The 23,203-nt window shown below is 37.9% G+C and overlaps 2 protein-coding genes across 6 annotated transcripts; both read left to right on the top strand.

Moving 5' to 3' along the window:
* Window positions 1–807: 807 nt before the first annotated feature.
* LOC131307013 (probable F-box protein At3g61730) lies at window positions 808–6,471 on the top strand. Its single transcript, XM_058333444.1, has 8 exons — window positions 808–915; window positions 2,651–2,850; window positions 2,975–3,019; window positions 4,197–4,361; window positions 4,467–4,514; window positions 5,136–5,306; window positions 5,959–6,066; window positions 6,285–6,471. The coding sequence occupies exons 1-8, from the start codon at window positions 827–829 to the stop codon at window positions 6,365–6,367; spliced, it is 909 nt and encodes a 302-aa protein (XP_058189427.1). The 5' UTR covers window positions 808–826; the 3' UTR covers window positions 6,368–6,471.
* A 2,936-nt stretch (window positions 6,472–9,407) lies between these two features.
* On the top strand, window positions 9,408–22,987 carry LOC131306963 (beclin-1-like protein). 5 transcript variants are annotated; one of them, XM_058333396.1, is made up of 11 exons: window positions 9,408–9,673; window positions 11,562–11,920; window positions 12,049–12,219; window positions 13,423–13,599; window positions 14,116–14,240; window positions 14,442–14,490; window positions 14,991–15,149; window positions 17,594–17,679; window positions 18,609–18,680; window positions 19,467–19,616; window positions 22,552–22,987. In XM_058333396.1, the coding sequence occupies exons 1-11, from the start codon at window positions 9,541–9,543 to the stop codon at window positions 22,715–22,717; spliced, it is 1,647 nt and encodes a 548-aa protein (XP_058189379.1). In that variant the 5' UTR covers window positions 9,408–9,540; the 3' UTR covers window positions 22,718–22,987. The 5 variants fall into 5 exon arrangements, with proteins under 5 accessions (XP_058189379.1, XP_058189387.1, XP_058189392.1 ...); XM_058333404.1 differs by lacking the exon at window positions 13,423–13,599; XM_058333399.1 differs by lacking the exon at window positions 14,991–15,149 and having other exon boundaries at window positions 9,418–9,673.
* The last annotated feature ends 216 nt before the right edge of the window (window positions 22,988–23,203 follow it).

The following is a 23,203-nucleotide window of genomic DNA, read 5'->3' as shown; positions in this document are numbered from 1 at the left end:
ATAATGTAGCAAGAAGATGATGATGTGGAATATGTAGCTTTTTCCCCCTTTTCCTTTCATAGATGTGTAAATTAAATAAAAGAAAAATGAACATGTTAGGAATGAATAGAAGTGTTTCAAGAATATGTGCAAGTGTATTAAAGTTTTTTTTTTTAATGTGTGTCATTCGTTAATTCTAATTTACTCTATCCTAGCCTCTTAGGTACTTGGAAAGGGGATGCGTGCTTACGAAAATCGAATACTGTCCATATGCATGAGAGTACAAGGAAGGCACCAACTGCACTTGCGTATTAAAGTGTTGATATGGGCATTATATGATCTTTATCCATTGCTCGGCAGTTATTACTGGCAAGACAGTAGAAGAAAACTCTATGAATGTGATAAGGTCTTGTTTGGTCGCTTATTTGGAAGGGATATATTATTGCCTAGTATTTACTTGGTCAATGATACTATTTCAACATTATCTCTCTTTTAAAATACAAAAACTCATATTTTTGTTTTACCAGTAGTAGTTGTTTTAATTGGAGTAAATAATACTCCATATACTTGTTACAACTGTACAAGTAAGAAAATGGGCAACGTAAAAACCCCCCAAACAGGTCCCTATGCTTTAATTTTGAAATACCGTTATAGTACAAGTCTGTAAATAAGTAACATGTGAAGTTACAACCAGGCCAATTTCCCTTTTTGAATTTTTAATTAGGAGTTCGATTTGAAGCTGGTGTTCCCGCGCCTATAAATATAAATAAAGACTCTCGCATTCAAACTCCGATCATAATACCACTTCTACTCTTTGGACTTGCAGAAGCGGAAAACAATTACTCCAATGGGGAAACGACTGCGACGAGCCAAGGCAATCTGCCCCTGCCTCTCTCCTCGACACACCTTCCTCACTCCTCACTCCACTTTCTCCTGGTCCTCTCTCTCTCTCTCTCTCTCTCAAAATGTTCCGAGTTGAATTACGAAATGCATCTGAAATTGAATTGAATTTTGTTAGCTGTATTTTATCCCTATTCCAAAGTTGATCTGGAAATCGAGCTGAATTCTATAGGATCGGGATTTCCCCCCATCAATAAGCAGAGATTTGTTGGATTGAGCTGCTCTGTGTGTGTGTGTGTGTGTGTGTGTGTGTTTTTCCTACGTTCGTATAGGTACTCTACATGCAGGATCAAATTTTCCGAGAAAAAACGAGTTAGATACGAAAAGCATTTGAAATTCTCTTGAGTTTCGTAAACTTCTTTCTATCCGTATTCTACATTTACTCTCGAAATCGAGACGGAATCGATAGGATTAGGATTCTTCGTACATCAATGAGCACATATTTGTTGGATTGAGCTGCTGTGTGTGTGAGATCTACGTACATATAGGTATTTCTACATGCATTTCTGAGCGAAAATAGTTAAATACTGAAAGCATTTGAAGTTCGCTCGAGTTTCATAATCTACTCCGCATTTCAAATTTAACCTCGAAATCGAGTGGACTCGATAGGAATTGAATTTTCGGACATCAATTAGAAGATATTTGTCGGATTGAGCTGCTGCTGTGTGTGCATGTTTTACGTAGATATTCTTACATACAGGCTCTAATTTTCCGAGGAAAAATAAAATTAAAACGAAAGGCATTTAAAATTCGGTTGAATTTTATACAGTTCTCCCTACCCGGACTTTGAATTCGATCAGGAAGTCAAGTCAAATTTTACGGCATTTTCGTAATTTTGTAGATCAATGAAAGCATAAGATGTTGGAGATTGAGTTACTTCTGATCCTAATACTATCTAGATCCTCCTTTGATCTGCTGAAGGGGTGTAAACGATCCGTAGTGTTTGAGCTCAGTTACATTCCTTAACACGACTCGTTTGCTAAACTAGCCTAAAACTCAAGCTTGGCTTGTTTTAAGGAGCCGAGCCTAGCTAATTTAATTAACGAGCCTCTTTAAACGAGGCGAGCCTATAAAAACGAACCGATCTGTTTGCGAGCCGAGCCGCCATGAGCAACTCGGTTCGTTTGCAGCCGACTCAACTGGTCACTGGGGTCTGAGACTTTTGATTGAATTTTGAACCTGTGATTGCCGTTCTTATTTAAACTCGAATATATTCGTCGATCTTAACAATGTGATCGCATTCTGGATCATTCTCGGAGAAAATGCTGTGCTGATTATTGATATATTGTTGTTTAGACTTTGTTAGTTGAAGGTTTTTCATTTACTCCTGTTCCGCAAGGAGAATTAGAAAAAACTAAAAGCTTCTATTTATTTTTCCTTTTGCAACTGCTTAGAAAATAAGTGATTGTAACTTGAACCAACCTGGGAGTCTTAGTTGATAGCCAAGTCACATAATGTGCGTGCGTGAGCTATGGGTGCGAGCATGAAAGCACCTTTTGAGCTGCAGCTAATGAGCCAGGCCAAACATTCTTAGTAGGGGGAGTCCTACCTACCAAAGGATTACGTGACCTAGGGCTTGGTACTTCTTGAATTTCATTGATTATAACATACATCTCATACTTTTCACCTTCTTTGGTTTTTCGGACTTTGAATTTCCATTGGAAATTTAACTAAACTTCGAAGGTAGTTTCCATCGGTGACTAGTTCTATTTCATTGTAATTCCATTTGCTGCACATACTGATCGGTGTTGTTTCTATTCTGTTTACAAAGGTATGAAGATGATCTATGGACTGAAATTGCCAAGTACTTGGACGGTAAATCTCTGGTGAAGCTCGCATCAACATGCAGGTGGTTTAACCAAGTAATGATGGAGGAAAGCATATGGAAGTTTGCTTGTTTGCGAGATCTCCAGGTCCCCTATCCTCAAGTTGTGGCTTCCAAATGGATCCAACTCTATGCTTCAGCATTCAGTAAATGATCTAGACTTTCCAAGCTTTCTTGACAGTTGCATTTGTAGGTAGAGCAACAAAGTTAGATAAATTGGTGTGTTAATGAGATTCTAATGATCTGACCAAGTTTGGTTGTTTAATTCAGATGGAAGTCACTCTTACATGTTCCGTCAGCCAGAGAAACATATTGGTAAATCTCCCCTTTCATCCCCAACTTCAAGTAGTTCTATATAGGACTTTTGCAAAGATTAACAGGGATATGATTGGTGAAAATAGATTTTTGTGGTCTCAGAACATACCTGAAGATTATGGCCCTGGATTTAAGGCTTTTCATAAATTGTTTCTTCGGGATGTTATATTCCTTTGTTTAGCATGGGTACATAATCTGTGCACCACCTAGAGTGGGTACATAAGTTCTGAATTGTCAAGGGTCGTGTTTAGTTCATTCGAATGATTTTGGAAAGGAATGGTCATTCTTTGGCCTTCCAATGTAATGGCCATTAAGTTAATTGGTTAATGATGATTCATTTGTAACGAAGTAATTCTGCAACTTTTTAGCCAATGGACATCGTGAAATGACCATTTCATTCCAGTAAATCAAACGTTGGCTAAGTTGCTTAATTATCCATATTTGTTTGACTGAATGACTCTACCTTCTCACCCTGCATGTTAGCTTTAATTGTATTCCCTCATAGCATCCATACACGTGCCACCAATAGTGCATAGTACAGAAAGATTGCAGAAAAGTAAAAACCATCATATCGGGATATTTTAGATCATTTTCCCGTCTAGAAAGACATTATAAGTTTAAGTGACTGGATGTATGAAACAAGAAGCTGGACAATGAGTGGCATGGGGATTATGTGTAGAGCACTTGTGCAGCTCTTTTAAAGGCCACTGTTGTATCCCTCTTGAATCTGTAATGAGAACTTGTGAGTAGAATGAGGTACTACACGTCGATCTGTACACTGCTGAGGATGCATAACTATGTCTAAAAGCGTTTGGAATATACGCATCTCATTAAGTGAGGGTGCTTTTAACAGTCAATGCCGAGCAGAAAGATGGCCTAAGGTTACTCTACCTTTGATTTGATCCGTTCTCGTCTATAGAGGACACGTTAATAGCGAAGTGACTTTGTGTACTAAACAAGGAGCTGAATATTCCTTTAAATTCCAATCTAAATCAATCTCCATGTATAGAAAATTTACAGAGGTGCTGCATGAGGGGATAGAAATTAGTGGGGGATGTTTTTGTTTGGACTACTTTTCAGCTAAACAAGAGCGAGTGAGATACACGATCTATGCTGTAACTCCAATCTATTAAAAGGTTCATGATTATATATACATCTGTTTTGATGGTTGGATCAGATTGGATGCGAATCGGAGCATTTTTCTTTGATTCGCCAGTAGCATTTCTGACGGAGAAGCTGATCCTTCCTGTGAGAAAATCACAAGAAGAAACCACAGAGAAAATGTTGCAGTCAAGCGGCTCTTGCAAGTTAAACAACATTAAAACCGGAATCTGGATAGCCGGTCAGTTTTCCCAAGTTCATGCTACTACCTTCACAACTTCTTAGTGAGCATTCAAAATTCCAATCACTTGTCCCAACTGCATATTCTCTTTGTTTATCTTTTCAGATTTACAGCTAGTTCGATGCCCTGTCTGTGACCTCAACACCTGTGATGGTTAGTGAAATTCTTCTCTTTTTCTTGCGAATATGTTCACCATAATTGAAGTTCCATGTAATCAATTACGGCTAGTAAGATGGGTGGTTGTGGAGCATGGTTATGATGCATATGGAAGTCCATCAGTAGGCCTTGTAGGGAAAAGGGCACATGCACAAAGTTTTGAAGTGTTGTCCTCATGTCTTGCTGAAGTAACATAAAAAGGTTTGGATAGTGTTTTTCATGCTCTTGTTCAGTAATAGCAAACCAACAGTCACATTGTTTCCATTTCCTAGGTGTATTGAATTAAAATTATAACCAGCATTCTTCTTACCGGTTGTGAACAATTTTGAATTGTATCAAACTATCAAACTAAAGCATGTGACCCAAACCATTTGTAATTTCCTGATGACTTGTAGAATTTGACGACTTGGTTCTTAAGAGCTCCATTTTCACTCAAATTGCAGAAAATTTTCCTCTAGTACAGTCTCAGTACATTTACATTTGTTGAGTACCTTAGTACAAAATGATTTTTAGTTCAGTAATTGTCATTTTGAGCCCATAATAACAATCTCATATAAAAACAGAAGGTTGAATGAGGCTGGGGAAGTAATCAGGACTAAAGTTCATTGTGTTTTACAGGAACAATGCAGACACTGGACGCAAGGCATATAGAGCTGTTCTTGAGCATGGGATACCAGGATGGGAGTTGGGAATACGAGGTGTTAGGATCTTATGATATCAAAAAGCATGCCGATGGAGCTTCTGGTGGCATTTTTGACGTCAAACATATTAGGGATCCATCAACGTCTGGTAACTTCTGTTACTGAATTTCAGTTTTAATCTAAAACAGCACTAACTGTGAGACAGTGACCAATAATAATTTAAGCTAACCAACATTGTGTGAATCTTGCAATGACACCTGCTTCGTTTCAACTAGAAATTCATTTATGGAATATGTACTTGAGTTTAATAGGAACAAGTCTTGAGGTCCCTTTTGGAAAAGGAAATACTGACTTAGTTTTACTTTCGAATAATGCTATAGAGAAGTTGGCTATTATATACAATTTGACTCATCTAGGAAAGATTACAGAAATTCTTTCTGATGAATCATAAATCACCATATTCCCCCAACAAAATTTCTTGTTTTTGAAGACCTTAATTATCTTGCTAGACTGGTTGCAAGTTCATTGAGCATTTGTAAGTTGGAACATTCTGTCACTAGTTGTCAATATCTTCTCTTAGAAACCTGAATGTGATATAGTCTATGAATGATGCGTTTTGCAATTGCTTCAAAATATGTTAAAGGACTATAGTATCAAATTGTTCATCCGATAGATAAACATTTAACCAGAGGAAATAATGAGTGTTGAGCTGTTATATGTCCCGCAATTCTTAATATCCACTAGTGAAATGGGTAGTTACTTCTGTCCATTGATGTACGAACTTCCTAATGCATCGGCAGAGGTATTTGATCTCAAATCATGGGTGGGCAAAACATATGACTGGCAGCCGAAAGCTATCGTAACACTTCATGGAGTAGCAGTCAACACCAATTTGCAAGAAAATGAAGGTAAAAGAGCCTCCTGAATTATGAATCTCCCTTTCATATATTATTACTTCTGCACAAAGCATTGCCAATGAATCACTGTAGTCGAACGGCTCACTCGTATTGAACATTTATATGCATGGCACTTAGATCTTCCTGTTTTTATAACTCTACATGGCTAAACTGTGAAAGAATTCAGTCCAACATAAGTATCTCCATGTCTGGTTTTTTTGTGGAAGCAGGACTCCAGATAAAATACCATGCCATGAGAGCTGGAACTGATGGAGAAGTCGTTGCAATTCGGATCTCTCAGCAGCTCCTGTAATTCTGCTCAAAATCTACCCTCACTATTGTGTGCGTCACTGTGCGTGTGTGCAGTACATTGGAATTTTCTTCCACATCATTTCTACTGAATTTTTCTGTTCAGATAGCGGTTTAATTACATCAGCAAATAAATCAATTTGGTGTAGTTGTAATCAGTCAGTTAGTTCATCATAACCCTTACGAAAATAACAATTAATGAAGTCCAGCAAGCTTTGCTTTCTCTTTGAATTGCAATTAAGGCTTGCTAATGCTACGGTGTTACAATGCCAAAAAATTAATACTCGAACCTTTGGTTGAATTCCCTTCCCTTCCTTCCAACTTGATGTACCCTTATCAAGTTTTCTTAATAAATTGTTACTTTTGCCGGAAAAAAAGTACTCCAATGTTGTTACATCAGTTTGGAAACATTTTGCTAGAATCTCAAAACAATACTATTGGATTAAACTCATGTCATTTTATAGTGCAAATCAAATGGCTTAGACAATGTGAGAGAGATGACAATGGCTTGGCAAAATCCAAATGAAAAATTGCATATTGGTGGACTTGGATTTTGCCAAAAATAAAATGTCAAATTATGGCTTTTCGCACCCTAAGTGGCAATAAGTGGACTTGATTTAACAAATTCTTTTACAAATCTTATTTCCTGTGATCAAAATTCACAAATTTTCTTCGGCTTCAAATTTGTTTTTTGTTAAAAATATTTCATATTCAAACAAACGGAGCCTCAATTTCCAATGCTAAATTTCTTGCTTGGTGATAGCTGACAAAAACAATGAACTAGTGTTTAGCTTTTTTATTTTTTGCTTTCCATTTGGTGACCAACTAGAGAAATAAATTGAATAGAGTTTGTTTTTGTTCCTACGGCAGTTAGAATGAATTGATTCTCCTTGTCCGTGCTAACAACTCTAGGGATCTAGGAATCGCTTTTGAAGTGCACACAAGCTAACCAGAGATACATTTCATTACCAAAATTTTTTTTTAAAAAAATCAAGTGCTCTCTCCCTCTTCATATCCATTTCCTTTTCGTTTTTGTCTAGTATATAATCAAATCAAGTCCAAGGTCCGCATAAATCTTTGGTCTTTGGGGACGAATTCTTTTCTAATAAGAGCTTCCACGTGAGTTGCTATTTGTTACCATCTTTGCTGGTCTCCTTCTTCTCAAGCTTTCTCTCTCAAAAAGCTATGGAGTTCTATCTCTCAAGCTTAGGGTTCCCTTACTCTCCGTGACTATGCTCTGAAAGTTTAGCAAGGAAGACGGACGAAATTGAGTTGTTTAAAGAGAGGAGAGAGAGAATTGCATGTGTTTCAATTGGGTTTCGTGGAGGTGAGAGGAAAGTGGCCATGGGGCAGTGATTGGACTAGAAGAGGAGTGTGGCATATCCATTAATGCTGAAATTGATTTGAGTGTATCAATCATCTTACATGGTCTAGACTCTAGAGCAAGCCAGGATTGCTACGGTGGTTTGAGAAGAGGAGGACGTGGTTTCAGGGCGCTGTGGTGCACCTCGCATTATCCGGCCATCCATTTCATTAATGAACGGCTCAAATTTTAATTCAAACAATAAACGTTTCTGATTTTGATCATGGATTAGCCATGACAAGAATATCTTCATTCTAGGGTATCGGTTTTTCTACTGGTATGGTACGTACCGGTATCGATCAAATACCGGTACCGTTTCGAATTTATCGCAACTACAATATATATAATAATTATATATAATTATAATTCAAAAAAAATCTCTCATACCATGCAATTCATCATAAAATACCTATGTGTTTGTCTTTTGTCTCACATTGCCTAGTTACAAAACTCTTTTCTATCTTAAATGATTTTGCACACTAGTGGGCTTGTGAATGACGACCTAAGAAGAGGTCTCGCGCGCTTAGGAAAATGGGTCGTGGCCGAAGGCAATTTGAAAAAACTTATTCAGAAACCAATTAACCGGGTGCGCATCACGGGTTATTCGCGCGCAGAGGGGTGCAAATCTGAGATTTGAGCCTCGCGCATGTACACTATAAATAAGCCCAAAAAATTGATTCGGAAACCAATTAACCGGGTGCGCATTACGGGTTATTCACGCGCAGAGGGGGTGCAAATCCGGGATTTGAGCCTCGCACACGTACTATAATTAAGCCCACATTTTGCTAAAATTATGAAAGACAACGTTTTTTTTTTCTTCTCTCTCTTTGTTTTTTTTGGTTAATTTTTTCGAGGATGCCGAATAACGTGTGAGAGATACATCATACCCAGGAAAAAAAAATTCTATTTCTGCAAAATACTAGACGGGATTTTCGGTAACCTTGTCTGGGCTAGTATTTTCCGAAACGGCCGGTACCAAGCAGTAAGCACCGGTATTTGGTCCGAAACGGTATTGGAAGTTAGGGTATCGGTTTTCCTCAAATCTGGTATGTACCGGCTTGTACAAGATTGACAACTATGTTCAAAAGTCAAATTTGATAATACCAAATCTCATTAGGCAAATCTTCTTGTTAACGCATAGTTAATCAAAGTTTTAAGTTTCTTTTAAACATTACGAATTTATATTTTAAAATTTTGGAATGTTACAACTTGAAATATATCACCAAAACATTGAAGAAATTGAAGGAATTAATATCGTTGTACATTTAATATATACTATTTTTTTGTCATACGTTATACATCAGAGGTATTAATATGTTGGTTAACGGAGAGTTCAAAGGCTTTCCATAGCCCTAACAATCAATTTGACAAACTTGGTTTCTCCATATTTTTGTTTGCTTGTTATATAAACGTGGGGATAAGAATTAATGGTAAGACTTTACTTACTGAGCATGTGGCTTGTTCTACTAAGGTTCGTAAAAAATAAATATTTATTTATAATTTTTAAACTTAAAAAATAATATATTTATCAAAAAATAATTATTTGATTTTTTTTGCATTGTTCAAAAAATGTCATCAAAATCTATTGAATAAATTTCATATTTCTTAAAAAATTAATTTAATAAGTTTATTATTTTTAAGCTGGAAAATTATAAATATAAGTAATTACTTTGTTAAGAACGAACGGAAACGAGAGAGTTTCTCTCATGCCAATCTTCTACTGATCCTCTCTCTCTCTCTCTCTCTCTCTCTTTCTTCACTTGACAATGACATGACACGAGCATAAATCTGTTACTGGAAACCGAGAGAAGGCGATGAAGAGCAGCAATATCATGGCGGATAAGGGTCGGATCTTGCCTGTTGACCCGAACCTCCAGACGTGGGTCTGCCAGAACTGCCGCAACTACCTTTGCATCCTCGACGATACCTTCTCCTCGTCTCGCTCCGGTCTCTCTCTCTCTCTCTCTCTCTCTCTCTCTCTCTCTCTCTCTGTGTTGTAACTCTCAAATCATCATATGCTCTTTCTTAAATAAAATTGACGTCTAGCTGCTTAATTTTGTATGGCTAACCGAATTTGTTTCGCCATAACAAAACAGCGTCGAATAGTCTTTTTTGGCCATCTATATATATATATATATATATATATATATATATATATATATATATGTATACAAGTATACATACATGTATATGTCCAATGGTGAAACCAACTTGATTGTTTGGTTGTGCTGAATGAATTTGATGGTTTTGCCTCCTCAAATGTTTTAAGGATTTCCCAATTAAATATCGTCTGGTTATATTTCTGAAGTGTATGTTCTTGTAGGTTGTATGAGAGATTCAATAGTTTGGTAGACTAGTAGTGCTTGGAATGTATGGTTGGAATAGGGAACTAGTCAGTAATTCTGCCAAGTGCGTAGCTAGGCTATGTAGTTTTTGTTTCTGGTGTGACTCAAGGTGTTTTGAGTGTGTAGTTATAGTCAGGGGTTCAATGGCTACCCCCTTCCCTTCTTTTTAGTTGTTCTTTTTCAATGCTAATATCTTTCTAAAAAGGGGGGAAAAAGCAGTAAGGATGACACAGCGGAATTAACAAGAGATTAGTTGCGTACTAATCCAAATGAAGGTAAAACTCGAATCCACGAGAAAGAGACAAAGTCTGAGAGTATTATTGATTAAAGATACTGCATAATGTTGTTACAACCCCTTTTATAAGAGAAGAGGCCTAACCCTAGCAAACCCTACCATAAAAAATGCAGTATCCTGAAAATTGGGGAAACTAATAAAATTAAAAATTAGGAAGAATAATAAGACTTTCCTAAAAAGATCAAACTGAAAAGGAATTATACGCTAAGAGTTATTAACGTTCTAAAACTTTCCTAAAATGGCAAAAATATCAAATGGAAGGCCTAAACGAAGGAATTAGGCCGAAATCCACCATCAGTCACACCTTAGGATGGTGAGTCTTGACCACAACGCAAAAATAAGTCAGCCCACCTAGTTTGGGCCCATTCTGAGCTCGTCTGAAATTTGCCAATTCGGGAAATCCACAATTAAACATTGTTTGGCCTTCCGAGGCTTTGACCGGTCCAATTGATCAAGGAATTGGGCCGCCACTTGTTCTAAAGCAATGCAAATTGTTAGTGAAAATGCCAGGACAGGGGAAGGCCTAAATTGGCATGGAAAGTTGTGGTAAAAAGGAAGATGGATTTGTCATATGGCTCCTGACATATCAGAATGGCAAAAAGGGATACATATAGGGGACACCAGTACATTGAAACACAAGAACTAGTTTTGTTTGGTTTGGTTTGATTTTGTAATAGCGAAGTGTTTGTACTTTGTTGTCATTTTATAGAAATATTGCTGAGAATAGTACTCAAAGAAGTGTTTGAGTTTTATGAATGAGATGGGTATTTTGATTATGGAGCTTTCAATTTTTTATGTCTCTTAATGTATCTAATGTGAATTAAGCTTCACAGGACTTCAGTTTTACAACATGACCGTTGTTTAAAGGAGTCAGGTGTTTATTCCACCTCAAATCCAATTGGGATTACAAAGTTGTGCCAATGACGTCATTTTGAGTTTGTATAAGAAAAGTAGTGTGTTTGTCAAGTTATATATGATATTGCTTCTTTCCGTTATTTGAAGATGTTGGAGTTTATGGATGAGTTGAATTTTTGCTAAAAAATATCACTTCATAGCTTTCTTGTATTTCTTCAGTTTGTCTTTCTCATTGAACTGATCTATTTCTAATGTTAATTCGTAGGGCTTCCTTTTTTTAACACGACAAAGATTTCAAAGCATTAGCTTTTAATTCCTCCTCAAAAATAAAACGATGCAGGAATGCACGGTTCTTTGATCAACGGTTCTGGAAGTGTGTTAGGGTCCACAAGTATGGACCATTCTTTTGTTGTATTGCCAAAGCAGAGAAATCAGGTTCAGGGGGTTCCTCCTCGTCCTCGCAGCGGAGGGGTGCAGCCCAATTCAAGTCAGTCTGGGAAGGCAATGGAAGAGTCGTTCGTGGTGTTGCCTCCACCGGCTGCGTCTGTCTACCAGTGTGACTCTACATCTGATGAAGGTGGGGTTCATTTATCATCACAGGGAGGAACGAGTTCTCCTATGCAGTCAAATAATTCTGGGCTGCACTCGATCATAACTGTCTTGCAGCGTGCATTTGGTATTGCTACAACCCAGATGCAGGTATTCATGAGTACTATCATTTCCGTGATGGAAGAAGGAGCTTCAGTGGGAATTGTACTGCTTTCATATTTTTATTTATTCAGAACTTAACTGTTGGAATTGGTATTTTTTCTATTTTTCCTTTCCAGGTTGAGCAACCATTATGCCTGGAGTGCATGAGAGTGTTATTTGATACACTTGATAAGGAGGCTGAAGATGTTGACAGTGACATCAAAGCTTATGAAGCCTGCCTCCAGTTCTTAGAGGGGGAGGCACCCAATGTTCTTAGTGAAGCTGAATTTCTCAAGGAGAAATTAAAGGTGCTTTATTCCCCATCCAGTTCCCATGCTTCGATCACTTTGCTTTTTCTATCATAAAAACAAACCAACAAATGTTTTCTATGGAATGAGTAAAATTACAGGTAATTGATTTTGTGGGTTTTCTTTTTGTTTTCCACTAAATTATTTTCTTAGCAGCTTGAGAGACATGGTGTGCCCAGTGGGCGTTTGACCATGAACCACTGGGCAACCATTACCGAAAATTTTCATTCTTGGGTATTTAGAGAACTATGCCCTTTAGAGTATTGATTTTTGTAATGTAATGTTGATGCTAGGCAATCCTTTTGGTTCATTATTGACTTATACTACAGGACATGCAACTTGCAAACTGTTTATTCGATTGGAACAACCAAGATTGTAGTTGTTGATTTAGTCACCGAGACCAAATTTTTAGGGTTGTCATTTGTTCATTCATGATTAAGAAACAACAGGTGTGCAAGATGGGTGTAGCGGATTAGAAATGAAACGGTTTGTGTGTGAGATGGTAGGTATAGCACCTATAGAGGAGAAGTTGAGAGAAAATAGACTAAGGTGGTTTGAGCATGTCTACTGTAGACCTGGAGATGTAGTAGTTAAGAGAGCAGATAGGATAGCTTTGGGTAGTAACGCTATGGGGAGGGGAAGACCTTAATTGACATTAGATGCTGTTGTGCGCAAAGATATGAGTCTAATAGGTTTGAGTGAACAAATGGCCCTTGACAAAGCTCAATGGAGAAAAAAGATTCATGTAGCCAAGTCAGCCGACCCTAATTGATTAGGACATAAGGCTCGGTTTGGTTTGTATTTTCTTTTCTACAAGAGCTAATTTTGCATTAGTTTTATTGTTCTTATTTTTCTTTAATACGGCAAGTAAACACCAAAATATATCTAGTTTAGTTGGTGAACATTATGGTAAAAACTCGTGCTTCTTGGAGCTCTTTGCCCCTTGTTTGTTGGCTATTGGCTACTTGTTGTACAATTTATACTCATTCATCTAGTTGAGGCAAAGGGTTTGCCGTACAATTTTTCGAGAAATCGCAAAATAACGAGCCCTGTGTGGATCTATGTTGGATGTACTTTTATGTATGTTGATAAGTACGTCAACATCAAGTTTGTCCGAATCAAGGTTTTGAATACCCTACCATAACAGCCGGTAGGGTCTGGTACGTACTGTTTTACCTGAAAACTAGTACCATGAACTTCCAGGTTCGTTCCTCCATATTTACATGTGATTCTTGGCTGATCTCGGCCATACTGGCCATTCCGTGTAATTTTCGTTCCTTTTGGGTGGGTGCCTGCTGCTTAATCTCTTTTGCAGAGAGACGAATAAATGAGTCTTTTGTGAGAATACAGCTGGACAAGTTCAATGAAAGCCTGCAAGAGGTAGTCTGATTCGCTACACATTGGACAATGAAGTTGATGCACTTCAATTTTGAAGGAAAGAAATACATAGTGGGGTACACATTTTTCATGGTTTTCGTTTTGCCCAACCAAATGTATATATAACTTTCACATTTTAATCACCCGCTTGTTTAAGTAAGTTGTTCATACTTCATAGATTGAAAGTCATGGCTTATTGGTGAAACATATTAATTACTCATGTTAATCCAAACAACAAATGTAAATACTAATCATGTGATTTTTACATGATTACATCAATAGAATGGAAACGGTACCCGGAAAAAACCCGTTCCATAGCTGGTATGGTATTCAGAACCTTGGTTTTGATCGTACTTGCTATTTATGTATTTCTCCTAAACCTTTAGACAGTAAGAGCTTCTATTACCTATTAAGAGAGAGAAAGTACCTGTTAGTTTTAGTTGAAATCTCATGCATAAATTGTGGCTTTGGATTCAATATGTTTGTTGGTCATATTATCTTCTGTTGATGAAATTTAAGATTGAAGAAGAAGAACGGAACCTTGAAGCAGCAATTAAAGAGACAGAAAAACAGTGTGAGAAAGTGACTAGCGAACTAAAGGAATTGGAGTTGAAATCTATCTGCTTCACAGAGTTGGAAGAGCGGTAAATTTTTTTCCCCGAAATTTTGCGCAAAACTAAAGTGCCTATTTGAACGATTTCTGATGAAATGTGGAATGGGCCAAATGGCCATTGACTTTGTAGGGTTTTTTTTTCATTTTGAAACATGCTATTTACTGTGAATGATGTCAATCAAGGAAATTTTTGTTGCTAATTCTCCCATTTTTTTAATCACATGTATACCAGGTATTGGCACAAGTTCAACAATTTCCAGTTCCAGCTAATTTCACACCAGGTGTTTGCTGCTTGTCCTTTCCTTAGGACATCATTTACCTCCGATGATTTTGCATGCATAACATTTTTGTGGATTTTGTAGCTTTGTCCTCAATAGATAACTTCTGCTTGTTATAGGCCAACTCACATACTTATCTTTGAAATATTTCAACCAAATCCTCTGGTGAGTAAATTACATCCCCTAATTGCACCTGTTCCCGATAGTCCGATACCCTTCCAAGGGAAAGGGGAAACTGGGGGTGGGGGATTTGACAGTAATAATGTGAATTGATATTAATGTTTATGTAAAATTTGCTGCTGGACAATGACCTTTTCCATGTCATGCATGAAAATGGTATGTTGCCACCTGGATTATGCCTTAATCTGGTAACTCTAGCTGGGCATCTCACCCTCATCTGTCAAACGTTCTGATTATCTTGGAGAACTTTTAGTTGCACTGAAGTACTAAGAACGGTAGTGCTTTTTCCACAACTTAACTGGGTTTTCCCCCCCGGCAAACAGGAAGAGAGGGATGCAATTTTGGCTAAGATTGAAGTTTCGCAAGCACATTTGGAGTTATTGAAGAAAACCAATGTGCTTAATGATGCCTTCCCAATCTTGAGTGATGGAGAATTTGGAACAATTAGCAACTTCCGATTGGGTCGACTTCCTAAAATTTTGGTAAGAATACTATTTTTTTTTATAAGTATAAGATAATATTACCAAAAAGGCATTAAGGATTGCCGCCCGTATGCACAAAAGGATTTTGCTAGTTACTACCCAGTGGGCATCGCCTCGGTAGAGGGGTAATCCTCCCAACTGCACAGAAAAGTCTGACTTGTCAGCCTTTTACTCCCGTTTATTCTTTTTTTGTCAACTTCTATGACACTAGCTCTCATATTTCTCTAAATGCCGATTTTAACCTTAGAGAGTATATGCGAACTTTGAAAAGATACTTTTGGTTGACTTTTCTCTCTCCTATTTCTTTCACTTTTTAATTTTTGGACAGTGCTATGGACACCAATTTTACTTCACAGTTCATTTTTTGTGGGACCTACCTAAGGTCTTACAAAAATGATTTGAACTGTTTATTTTCTAAATTTTTTTTATGAATTCCTATAAAAAATGAACTCAGTCGAATATTGAGAAGGGTTTCTTCAGCATTCATAGTGTGAAACTGGGTGGTTTGCCTTACAAATTTTGAAAATATCCCTACTGATATTCGATTGAGCTGAATTTTTTTACTAAGACCCCCACAAAAAAAAAAATTTAAGAAAATGAATAGTTCATATCATTTTTAGGGACCCGAGGTGAGCCATTCGAAAAAATATGTGCATGATCTGTCTAGTAGAATCTATGCGCAAAGACCTTTTGTCCATTTTTGCCTTGAAATCACAAGAACCACACTGAACATACCACAACAATTCTAGACTTGAGCTCCTGTTCTTAACACCTATAGTTTTGTTTTTTGTTTTTTTTTATATAGCAGACCACTCAAAGTTTAAACCCTTGTTTCCAGCAGCATTTCGAAAGCCTAAAGCAGTAAAAACAAAGAGTACAAGCATTAGGACATCTCATGCTACTTTACTATGAACGCAGTTTGCTTTGCACAGATTTGTGCAAAGATTTTTTTTGGCACCCACTTTTGTGTCCCATACAAATGATCCGATCTGTTTATTAATTCTAAAATATTTTTTTGAGGGACAATGTAAAGAATAAGCTTAATAGGATACATGTAAGTGCTTGATCCAATCTTACAATTTTCATTCAGAATTTTAATCCAAAATCCTGAATGAAAAGTTATAAAATTGGATCAAGCACTTACATGTATCATATTGAGCTGATTTTTTACGGGATCAAATATTTTAAAATTAATGAATGGATCGAATTATTTGTGTGAGATCCAAAAGTGGGTTCTGCAAAAAATCTGTACACAAATCTATGCAAACTTATTTGTGTTAATACTCAATAGCACGGTTGGTTTGGAAACTAGTGAAAATGGGAAAAGTAAAAAGTCGTAAAGTAACGGGAAAAAAAGTAGGGAGAAATTGCTACCTAGTATTGTGATTTAAAATAAAAATAGGACTACTAATGTCTTTTTAAGCCAAACCTTTACATCATGTCTCACTGCCATTTTACTGTGCATTGCAGGCACATGTGTCAAAGCCATAATCCTTTAGGGCCCACATCTAGGATGCCCACTGGGTGGTTTGTAGATATTGCCTACAAAAAGAAGGCCACAAGACAACAAGGCCCTATACACTTAAACTCCCACGATGAAAAAGCTCAAACCGATCTAAAAATTGGTCAAAGAGACGGATAACAATCTCTCTTGTCCCAACTATACAAGCTATTCAACAAAAAACTTTTGATTTTAAACAAAGGCTTTTCGACCCTTTAAAGCATCTCGAATTTCTTTCACGCCAAATCACCCTCATCAAACAAAGAGAGATCACGCCCAAACCCGCTTCCTTCTTTTTCCCACTCTAGCACCTTTTGAAGCAATTAAGAGTTCCATGACATTTCCAGTCTGAATACTATGCATGGTTGTTACTTGAAAATGTCCTTGGATGGCCAATTTGATGTCTGCACTCCTATTATCCTATTCATTATGTTTTAATGAACTGGTTTTAGGAAGCGGCATAAGCTTATGTTGATCGGGAGAGAGTTCTCACTAATGGGGTTCTCTGGATTGAGCAATTCAACTTGAGATCTATCCCCTTCTCTTTGCCTCTGCTGCAACATGCAATTATTAGGGGGCTGAACAAATAATTATTAGGGGGCTGAACAAATATATTTGCGTAGTTGTTTGTCATTCTCTACATATTCTAGGTGCAGTTGACTTGAATGGGTCCTGTGACCACCCATCAACCCAATGTTGTGCTTTGATAGAGAAAAAGAACCTAATTGCAATTTGTTTGAGGGATTGATAGTTGAGAGTCCCTTAATGGGCAATGAGCATTATTACACGAGCTTACAATTGCAAGTTCAAATGGTTTATTGGCCAGAAAAATGGCAGTTGATGGCACTCTTGAATACAATCAAAACTTTGTTCTTTATATTAATTTTCCGTATCTTGCAGTGATCGCTCGATTACAGAGTTTCCATGTTTTGATTATGCTTAGGTAGGGTGGGACGAGAAAAATGCTGCTTGGGGCCAAGCTTGCCTTCTTCTCCATACCATGGCTCAATATTTTCAGCCGAAATTCTCGTATCCTTTTTATCGGAACATGCATCTCTCTTGTGTTTCTATAGAAACCATTCTGCTGTTAAAATTTAGTTGCGTCAGTCAACTGAAGGTGATGCAAATATCTGATCAGCCTTGTAGCAGTGTATGTACACCTGGACAGACAATGTTGAGAAACATAGGCACAGAGTTGATTGAGCTTCCATTAAAGTAGATGGATTTGTACTTGGACCAAAATTAAGAGTAAGAGCATGTATGCGGTACATGGGAAATAGTGGGAAGTTAACTTGAAGGGGCTTAGAGGCATTTTGCTACCAAAATTCCACATCTCTTTCTAGTTATGGCGGTCTCTATGTTAAAACACGCGTGGAATCTTTGTGTGAAACCTCTCATACATGTGCCTCTGTGTGGCATCAAACTGTGCTGGCACCACAAACGCTGTATCATCACTACGTGGTTCTTGTTTTTCTCTATGAGCTGCATTTTACTATCGAGATTGCAACACTTATCATGTCATTGAATTCTCTAGGAGCTGTAGTTGTATAAGGGATGATCCGGCTGGATATACCATTGTAGTCGGCTAATGAGATTTGCAGAATGGAGTCAACCTTGTTTTGAACTATATATATTTATAAGTAACCTTGTTTTGAAATATTGATTTAAACTGCTTTCCTCCTTGAGGAAACTGCAGGGAATTTCCCTCCTAGAACCTTTAAGCATTTAGTGCTAGATAGATCTCAACATAAGTTGTTTTTTCTCAATTATGTTTCCGGAAAAAGATCTTGCTGTTTCTACTACCAAGGCAATATAACCTGGGAGTCTAGGACTAAAGGTGGGCGGGGCCCAAGCTGGGTGATGCCAGTTGATCTGAAGCTACCTTGTTTCCCACTTAACTCTATCAGATGTTGTCCTTTTGAATGAGGATCTTTTTATCCTTAATTTATTTTTGTCAGATACCGGATAAAGGTTCTTCCTATGGGGAGTTATTCTCAAATTATGGACAGCAGGAGCAATAAGTATGAGCTGTAAGTACATGTAGTAATGATTCTTTGGTCATTCTAAATTCATTGAGACTTGGAAATCAATGCAGCTTAGCCTTGTGAAGTTGGCGCTTGAAGGGGGGATTTTTTTCGCTTTTTAATTGTTCCCTACTAACTTTCTTAAAATTGCATAAATACCTAATGGGTGGATGTGTTCTCCTCAAGTGTTTCCACAATTACTTCTTAGAACCTTAATCCCTACCTTCCACAATAACTTCTTAGAACCTTAATCCCCACCAAAACATGGCACATGAAGGGGTGTTTTGTTCTGCTCCTTAATTGTTTCCCCAGTAACTTTTTAAAATTGCCTTGAACCCTCTTTCATGACACATCTTTCTTGCCAAGGAATGGGAAGCCTTTCTCCTGGTGACCCATGCCCCTTGAGGTTCTTTAACCTATGTGGGTGGTGTGGATATTGAGATCAAAGTCAATTCTCTTTCCTAACCTGTTAACTATTACATCAATGATATAGCCTAGAACCCAAGTACTTTGTCTTGGATTTCTTATTCTCTCTTTCTTTCTTTTTTTCTTTTTCTTTTATGACCATGTTTATGAAGGAAACTTGTTTCATAATATCTATTCTGTTTGTGTCATCACACACAATTTCATGGCCAGTCAGTCTCCTAATCTTGTTCATTACATCTGACCGTTCAGGTGCATTCTTTCGTGTGGCCTGGGTTCGCATTGGATATTTGGGGTCATTTTTCCTTTTCCCATTGCGCGTAATTTCTTTTTTCCCTATTAGAGTGTATAACTGATATTTTTTCTTAGGTATGGCCCGGTGAACTTGTTTTGGAGCTCTAGATACGACGAAGCAATGAAATTGTTCTTGACTTGTCTTAAGGAGTTTGCAGAATTCGCAAATTCCAAGGATAAAGAAAACAACATCCCACCTGAGAAATGTTTCAAGCTGCCTTTTAAGTAAGTCCCTCTGATACTTGAAATTTGAATTGAGCAGATTTCCATATTGTGATGTTGATATAGCTATGGTCGCTATCTTGTAGAAAATCGAAGACTTCGTTGTGAGCATGCTTGTGTGAACATGGCATATAATAGGATGAGTTTGACTTTAAAAGTATGCTGGTAACATTGTTGGGTGCTATATAGCATTGACACGGACACGACATCGACACGTTAAGTTTTAGGGGAAAAAAATAGAGGACACCGACATGTTGGGAGACACGTTTAAAAAAGAAGAGAGGTTCAATTATATGAATAAAGAAGGCTCTAATTTTGTAATATGTAACACCATATATACCTTAAATCTCTCATCCCGTCATTCACAAAAGTACTAGAATAAACCAAAGGCGTTTCGTCATCTATGTATCTTTACTACTAATAAATCATGTATCACAAAAAAAAAGACTTTCCTACTCTTTACGAGAATCTACTAATTGGTTAACATCCCCAAGGTAGTGCGAGTGTCCCTATAGTATCCGAAGCATTTTGTGTCCAAACCAAAAACGCTGAGAAAAATTAGGACACTTCAGCTTTGGGTGTCAAACACATGTCAGGAGAGTGTCGATGTCGGACAAGTGTCTGACAAAGTGTTCGTTCTCCATAGGTCGGGTGTAATGAGACTACTGCAGTTACTTTCTTCCCCTCTACATGAATATCTTCTTGTTTAGCCATCAAGACAGAAATTTTGTAGCCAATCTTATTGGTAATTTATTTCTATTCTATCTACTTTTGCATCTCCAACTGGATGGAGGACTTTACATGTGGAACAGCCTTCTAGTAAAATGTATGCAAATTGTTAACAACAACATTTAGAATGGTTTGTGAAAATGCATGTCACAATTTCTTGGTTTATGGGTGCCATAATTAGCATGCAACCCAGACTCATTTATTAATGGACATTTTCATATGTTGCCCCTCTCAATTCGTTGGACAGGAAAATGGCACAATGAAAACGGTTCTTCGTGGGTGTTTATAAAAAATTCTGTGAGTGTTCATGAAAAATCGTAGGAGCAAATTTTGAGATTTTAGCTTTTAAAAAGTTGTGTGGGGCAATCGATCAAAGATCTGGTTACATCGCCTGAGCCTCTAGTTTGGATAGATGGGTTCTCGCCTAGCCCTTTGAACCTCCTGGTTCAGTGACTGGATTCGCCTAGCCCTTCACCTGAGCCTCCTGGTCAGCGACTGGGGTTGCCTAACCCTTTATCTAGCCTGCACAGCGAAGCACGACTAACAAACCACACCGGAGGGACTCCGGAATGGTCCTCCGGCGTGAGAGTGAGATAGTGCAGAGCAAGAAGGTAAAGCACTAGGGTTTTGAGGGTAGGAGATGATGTACCTCTTTAGGGTTGCTTAGCTTCCTTTATATAGAGCATCCTTACATGCTCCCCAAGTAGGCATGCTTCGGCTGATGTAAGAGATAAGGTTGCCAACAACCTTACGCATGAGCTGGCATACCCACGTGCGCTAGTGATTATCTCTTCGCATAACTGCTCGGATGACGACGTCACCTTCGTCATACCGGATAAGATGGTTACATGTATATGAATGGGCTGGCACAATATTCACCGCCGTGCTTAGTGTCTGAGCACTAGACCGATTGTAGCGACTCTATGTCTATTGCCGAAGGACCAACAAGCCCCAGTTGCCTGCCCGAGCATCATCATTGCTGAACCATAATGTCCAAACCAAAGAGAGGAGCATTGACCTCAGTATAGTTGGCCGAACCTTAATGTCCGAACCATAGAGAGGAGCACTGGCCGAACCATAATGTCCGAACCATAGTGAGAGGCGTCGACCTCAGTATGAGTTGGCCGAACCTTAATGTCCGAACCTTAGGAGCACCGACCTCTGTATGAGTTGGCGATTGGATACTCCATATCCGAATGTTGCTGCCACCGAGCCTATCTATCCGAACCTAAGAGTTTGATGCTCGACTCGACCTTATTACAAGTTGGCCGAACCACCATGTCCGAGCCTAAAGAGAGCTTGAGTGTCAACCTCAGCATAGGCCGATCGTCATACTAACTTTTCCGAACACCGTTTGTGCCGAACTGAGCCCGACCGGATCGGACCTAGCAACCCAGTCAATGCCTCGATCAGATCAAATAGAATCGAGGAGTTTAACCCGGCCTTTCGCTGAACGTAGTGACTGTGGCCGAACTAGCATATTTGGCCCACTACATGTTGTAAGTGTTTGTCATAAATTCTTATCAACAGATTTTGAGAATATACGGATTCCTAGAAGCTGAAAGAGAAAATACAATTTGATTTTATAGAAGCTGGGTTTGAAGTGCTTTTTGGATCAGATTTTAAAATCTAACTACTTTGCAAGCTGATTTTCACCTTTTTGCAGTAAACAATACCAGCGTTTACCACAGCTTAATTATAATCCCACAAGGGCCACAACTATAGTGAACATGTATTTATACTTCTACTAGACTCTAAAATCTAGAATCTGAAATTTGTAGCCACAGCTATTGGAAACACGCCTAAAAGTTCCGTTAATTTGGCATGAAACAGAAACCTGGAAGTACTTGGTTCTTGTAATTGTCTTTTATCACACAAATTGTTGAAAATGTTTTCTAGTAGCTTGGAAGTCGGGCTTAATGGAAATACTTGTTAGTTACAATAATATAAAGTTGTGAATTATTTGAATGTTAATAGAGTGGTAGGCTAAAGAGCAATACTGTATTGGGCTAAAGAGCAATACTGAATTATTTGCCTGAAAAGTTTTGAATTATTTGAATGTGAATAATTTGACCATCAATTGCCCATCTATTGTGCTAGAGTTGGGTTTTCTGTAAGCAATTAACAGGTAATTTTGATAATAACTTGGAATGCCTATTCTCACCGTGCTTAGCGGCGGCCTCTAAGAATTTTGGGCTGCCTTTTGCAGGATTGAGAATGATAGAGTTGGAAACTACTCTATCGCACAAAGCTTCAACGAAGAAGAAAATTTTACCAGAGCTCTCAAGTACACTCTCAACAATTTAAAGTGGGTTCTCTTCTGGTTTGTCGGGAACACAAATTTCCAGCCTCTTTCAGCAAGTCTCTCCAAATGAAGTTGCACCCGGCTCTTGGCACTAGAAACAGTGTGCTGACTGAACTCGAATCTTGAAATTTTTTATACTTGTGAAATAGGTGTATGCATAGAGTTTGATCTTCTTCTGCTCATGGCCAATTATAACTACTTGTACAGCATAATATTACCTGCCTGTGATATTTGGTACACTAGAAAATAACGTGTTTGTTTTTCTGGTTCTTTTCAAAAGTGTCGGGTTTTGACATGTATTGAGATGTATAGAAGTAGAAGATGCATGATTTCACCTTCACTCTCCCTATTGCTGTTTTATTTTTTTTTTTGCATTTTCCCATCCGTTTCGCAAGTTCATGCAACCCTGTTCAATTTGTGAAGTAGTCATGTGAGGCACTCTTTTAACATTTGGGTAACAATCGTTTATCCGACTTGAGATAAGCCATGCTTAAGGCCTGACAATGGAGCTGCATCAACGTATCTGTTTCATTAACCTCAATTTTGTATTGTATTG

Source organism: Rhododendron vialii, chromosome 1a (assembly GCF_030253575.1).
Source record: "Rhododendron vialii isolate Sample 1 chromosome 1a, ASM3025357v1".
NCBI classification, from domain to species: Eukaryota; Viridiplantae; Streptophyta; class Magnoliopsida; order Ericales; family Ericaceae; genus Rhododendron; species Rhododendron vialii.
The sequence above is the reverse complement of the archived record's forward strand: the minus strand, read 5'-3'. Positions and strand labels throughout refer to the sequence as shown.

Coding starts and splice junctions, on each gene's coding strand:
- LOC131307013 (XM_058333444.1), top strand. CDS start 827: ATGGGGAAACGACTGCGACGAGCCAAGGCAATCTGCCCCTGCCTCTCT. Junction 916..2,650: donor CCTCACTCCACTTTCTCCTG/GTCCTCTCTCTC, acceptor CTGTTTACAAAG/GTATGAAGATGATCTATGGA. Junction 4,362..4,466: donor AACCGGAATCTGGATAGCCG/GTCAGTTTTCCC, acceptor TTATCTTTTCAG/ATTTACAGCTAGTTCGATGC.
- LOC131306963 (XM_058333396.1), top strand. CDS start 9,541: ATGAAGAGCAGCAATATCATGGCGGATAAGGGTCGGATCTTGCCTGTT. Junction 15,150..17,593: donor GTCGACTTCCTAAAATTTTG/GTAAGAATACTA, acceptor GATTATGCTTAG/GTAGGGTGGGACGAGAAAAA. Junction 17,680..18,608: donor TATTTTCAGCCGAAATTCTC/GTATCCTTTTTA, acceptor TATTTTTGTCAG/ATACCGGATAAAGGTTCTTC.